Source organism: Zingiber officinale, chromosome 6A, assembly GCF_018446385.1.
Source record: "Zingiber officinale cultivar Zhangliang chromosome 6A, Zo_v1.1, whole genome shotgun sequence".
NCBI classification, from domain to species: Eukaryota; Viridiplantae; Streptophyta; class Magnoliopsida; order Zingiberales; family Zingiberaceae; genus Zingiber; species Zingiber officinale.
Window position 1 is genome coordinate 77,402,291 of NC_055997.1, and position 5,380 is coordinate 77,407,670.

At 35.0% G+C, this 5,380-nt stretch overlaps 1 protein-coding gene across 2 annotated transcripts; it reads left to right on the forward strand.

Moving 5' to 3' along the window:
* Positions 1–365: 365 nt before the first annotated feature.
* LOC121994092 (GDSL esterase/lipase At1g28570-like) lies at positions 366–4,556 on the forward strand. 2 transcript variants are annotated; one of them, XM_042548255.1, is made up of 5 exons: positions 366–641; positions 727–939; positions 3,700–3,845; positions 3,964–4,237; positions 4,325–4,556. In XM_042548255.1, exons 1-5 carry the CDS (start codon positions 389–391, stop codon positions 4,495–4,497), a joined length of 1,059 nt encoding a protein of 352 aa, XP_042404189.1. In that variant the 5' UTR covers positions 366–388; the 3' UTR covers positions 4,498–4,556. The 2 variants fall into 2 exon arrangements, with proteins under 2 accessions (XP_042404189.1, XP_042404190.1); XM_042548256.1 differs by having other exon boundaries at positions 366–602.
* Positions 4,557–5,380: the final 824 nt, after the last annotated feature.

Genomic DNA, 5,380 nt, shown 5'->3' on the forward strand with positions numbered 1-5,380 from the left:
AGAAGATGAATAATGCATAGGGACATTAACTAGCATCATAGTGAACTCAAATTCCTATAATCATTCCTGAAACCAACTTCATCTTTACTCACTTATGCTCTCTACTCTCTCTCCCTCTCTCTCTTTTCAAATGTTAGTGACTGAACCATCTTTCGATTGTTTAGATAATTTGTTGTATGAAGTTAACTAGAGCTTAATCAACAGTCCTTATGGGATCGATATTTTATTACTTGACAACAACCGTACACTTGCGGATTGTACATATCAAGTTTTTGACGTCATTATCGAGGACTATTTTTGATTAACATTAGTTGATTATATATATATATATATATATATATATCAGGCGTAACATCAATAGAGTGGAGTCGTTAATTTACGGCTGAATATGGCGACTGCCTCTGCCTTGTCCTGCTTCTTCATAGTCCTCTTGGGCCTGCTGCTGCTGCAGGTGCAGGTCCATGCAAGGCGGCACAGCTGCTTCTCTGCCATATTCAGTTTCGGCGACTCCCTGCAGGACACCGGCAACTTCGCCCACGCCTTCTTCAACACCACTGTCAGCCGGCCACGGTGGGGGAATGCCTACTTCCAGCGCCCCACTGGTCGCTTCTCTAACGGCCGACTCATCATAGACTTTATAGGTGCGTCGATGACTGATGACCTCGGGCATCGACGACCATATGAATCTCAATTTGCATGATTAGTTGGTTGATATATATATTGCAGCGCACCGCGTTGGGCTGCCGTTGGTGCAGCCCTACCTCGCCGGAGGAGACTTCTCCAAAGGTGCAAACTTTGCCTTCGCCGGAGCGACGGCGTTGAGCGTGAACGAGTTGGGTAGATTCGGGGTGGATACGACTGGGTGGTTGAGGAAGAACACCCTGCACGCCCAAATTAGCTGGTTCCAGCAACTCCTCCAGTCCGATCCTTCGTTTCAAGGTAATATTTAATTAATTTGGATTTTAATTTGCTTTAGAGTTTAATTTCTGTATGAGTTTCCCTTAGCTCGGAATGTTTTGGGTTGAAGAAGTTGCAAAATAGATCCTTCAAATACGTAGTTGATCCTCCTCCTCTCTCTCTCTCTCTCCCCCGTGACAACTAAGGTTACAGTAGCAAATTTATCATTATGCAAACATAATTTATTAAAAATAATATATTTATCTAATAAATATTTTTAATTAATTAACTAAAGTTAAAATTTACCAATAAAATATTAAAAATACTATCTAAATTTGACCCTAAATGATAAATTATTATAATACTATTAATATATATTTTAATTGTTAATTTTAATTTTTTTATTGATAATTTTAATTAACTTCGGTTAAGATGAATTTGAGTATAACGATAAAATTATTATCATGTGACCTAAAAATTACAGAATTAAGTAAAAAAAAAAAATAGTAGCCGGGTAAGTTAAGATTACTTATAATAGATTTCTCTTGGAGACTCGTAATAGTAGAAACTTCGTCCACTTTCATCAATGAGTAAGGGCAAGCAAATAATGGTATCAAAATGATGATGAAGAGAAGAAATAAATATAAAAAAATAAATTTTAGAATGAAATAATCTAGTGCAATATTAAATATATTTTATACACAGATATTTGGTCATGAATTAAATTTTAACCAATAAAAATTAAAAATTACTAGCCAAGTTTTATTAAAAAAATAATAAAGTGCCAACTTTGGTAATAAAAACTAAAATTATGAGTTATTTTGACTAGTAAAAAATTCAAAATTATTTATCAAACTTAATTTGGTCATTAAATAAATAAAAAATTACATGTTAAATCTAACTACCGTCAAAAATTAAAAATTACTATCGAATCTACTTTGTCTAATAAAAAATAAAAAATTATCAATCAAATTTAACTTTACCTATAGAAAATTAAAAATTATCATTAAATACCAATAAAAAAATTAATAATTACTATCCAAATCTAATTTAATTAGTAAAAAATTAAAATTATTGATCAAAATAAATCTTATTTAAAATTTATTTTAGTTGATAATTGTAAATATTTACCTTTTAAACTTCCTTGGGATTGACTAATGAGGAATCTGAGACTAGTAAAAAAAAATTAGAATATCAAAAAAGACAAATGTATAATTAATGCACGAAAGTTTAGTCCCCACCGTTTTCATTTTAGGAAATTTAAAAGAGCATCTATTTTTATCTAATAATAAAATAAAATAAAAAGAATCTTTTTTATTTATTTATTAGAATAGTGAAAAGAACATTGTTATTATTATTAAAATATTATTTTATCCATCTCAATATATTTTTATTTTTAAAATACTCTTTATTTTTTATGTTATTATTGTAATTAAGTGATGTTGTTATAACATGGCCATGTTAATTATGATCCATAATAATAACAACTTCAGAACTACGATAATTTAAACATTTGACCATATCTATGGGCCAGTTAGGGGAGCACAGATTCTCTAGATCACAATTTGCGATCCAAAGGATTCTTGCAGTAATTAAGGGGTGGTTATGATAATGGATTTACTATTTTTATAATCTAAGCACTTTTTGTTTGCTCAACACTGATTAGATTATCTTATTAATTGTGATCTAGAGAATCCTTGTTACAATTAGGGGTGGTTATGATAACTGATTTACTATTTTTATAATCTAAGCACTTTTTGTTTGCTAACACTGATTAGATTATATTATAGCAGTTATGAATCATTATTACTTTAACATTTATAATTTATTTCTAATCAATATTAGTTAATATTATTTGGGATGATAATGGATATAGGTAAGATTTTATACCCTCCGTATTCATCTCTATTTATTATATTTATATTCATACTCATCCTTATACTCATTGGATATTTAACTTTCATACTTATCTCCATACCCATCGGAGTTTTGGGTATCCATATCCTATCTATCATCTTATTACTTCCTACAATTCTCATTTTTTTTTAAAAAAAAATTATTTCAATGTACTTGTCAGTTCTTTTTTGTTTCGCGCTCCTTCAATCGGGTAAACATAGGATATGGGTAGGTTTTACCACATTTGTCTCCATACCTATACTCGAAATACTCATACTTGAATACTCATTTACTATAATCAGATATAAAAATTCTTTCCATATCCTTCTCTATTCAGGTTGAATGTCAAATTAACTATCGAATTGAGATGAAAATGTCATCCCTAAATATTATATTATAGGATTTATCTACTATACAATTATACAAGTCATCTCTGAACAATATTAATTAACATTCGTAGTAGCGTAATTACTACAACACAAACAAACAATACATTATATCAGTTAGGTGATTATAACTGCTACGACTATACGACTATGCAGTCGTATTAGCTTTATTATCACAGCTGTTATGATATAATCAAAATCAAAAGTATTTTCGGTAACATAAAATAGATTGAGACTTGATGAAGTAATATTTTGATAATAAATAAAAAAAAAGTGCTATTGACTATTCTAATAAAAAAAATGTCTTTTTTTTTAAAATTTTTTTTGTTCCTTTTTATTTAGCCCAATAATTTAATTAACTCCTCATTACTTGAAAACAAAAGCATTTCACCAAACATATCCTTTTGCTGAAATTCCCAATCGTGAACAATTTTACGTAAATGATTAATTGTATCTCTAATAATATGCTTATATGCCTCATCTTCTTGTTTGACAATAATATTAATGTAATAATTTGCAGATCCCAACTTCTTGGAGAGCGCACTGTTCATGGTGGGGGAGATCGGAGGGAATGACTACAACGCAGCTCTCCATCAGGATCTGCCATATCACAAACTCATAAGGATCGTCCCCCGTGTAATTCACGCCATCTCCTCCACTATCACTGTAATTCCACTCTCTCTTAAGTATAATTATAATGATAATTAATTAATTAATTTAATTTCTACACTAATCACTTACATAGATAAATTGCTGCACTAATTAATAATCTGACGACGGACAGAGGTTGATCGGAATGGGCGCAAAAACGTTGGTGGTCCCGGGAAACCTGCCCATCGGCTGTATCCCGGTGTGGCTCTGGCAGTATCGCCGGGACGACCCCAGCGACTACGACGGCAACGGCTGTCTGCTGTGGCTGAACCGGTTCTCCGAGTACCACAACGTCCGCTTGACGGCTCAGTTGAGCCGGCTCGCGAGGTTATACCCCAACGTGACCATCGCGTATGCTGATTATTTCGGGGCCGGGATGCGGATGTTCTCCGACCAACCCCGGTTCGGTATGTGTATATATGCATGGTTAAGTGAGCCGGACCGAGGGACGACCGGATCGAGTTGGTTCACGTAAATGCGAATGGTTTGTGCAGGAATCAGCGAACCTTTTGCTGCTTGTTGCGGAGGCAACGGGCATTGTTGCAGAGACCCGGAGAAATATGCTTCGTGGGAGGGGTTCCACCCGACGGAGGCAACTTACAAGGCCATTTACGAAGGTTTGGTCGACGGACCATTTGCAATTCCTTTACTGAAGAAAAAATGCTGATATCATCAGCGATATTTCCATTGTATTACGCTTGGAGTAATAATTATTGTGCTTGAACATTTTGTCGTAATTAATTAATTAATTAATTTTTAAATGGTTGAGAAAAAAAAAACGAAGAGAAAAGGACAAGAAGTATCAATCGAACCCCAGGCGAAAAAGGCGAAGCCCCGCCTCGTTCTGGTGCACGGCATGGACACGCGCGGCGTCGGGTGCTGGTACAAGCTCCTCCGCTTGCTGCGCTCGACAGGCCACGCCGCCACAGCGCTCAACCTCGCCCCAGCGGCGTTCGATGACAGCGACAACGGCGGCGGCGCAAAGGCAAGGAATCGGCCGGTGTGGCCGTTGAGGGATTAATATACGAAGTAGGTACGACGAATGACGGAGCGAAAATGTATAGTACTTTCCTATCCGGCCTACCTTCCTCACTTTCTCAGATATTTTGTCTTTTTCTCATTAAAAATTCGGCAGCTGCTCGTCGGTGTTGATGTCGCCCCTAGCTCCAGTCCGAGTAGATCATAAGGTAGGGAGCAGATCATAAGGTAGGGAGCAGATGAGGAGATAGATCATTTGTAATTATGATCAGATTATGACAGTAATTTGATAGTAATTAGTTATGATTCCTCTTTGTATTCATTGTCCCTTTTCCCTATTAAATTATAGTTTAAGTTAGAACGGATAGTTAGAAGTTGTCCGGAGGTCACCCTTGGCTCAGCGCCTTGCAACCTAGACACTTGTCTACTTCCGATGGCTTCCAGTTGTCCGTTCCGACTCAAATTATAATATGATAGGGACGGTAAACACAGAAAGGTATCTTAACCAATTACGATCAGATCGCAACTATGATCCAACTATAATTATGAATGATTTATCTTCTAATCTATTT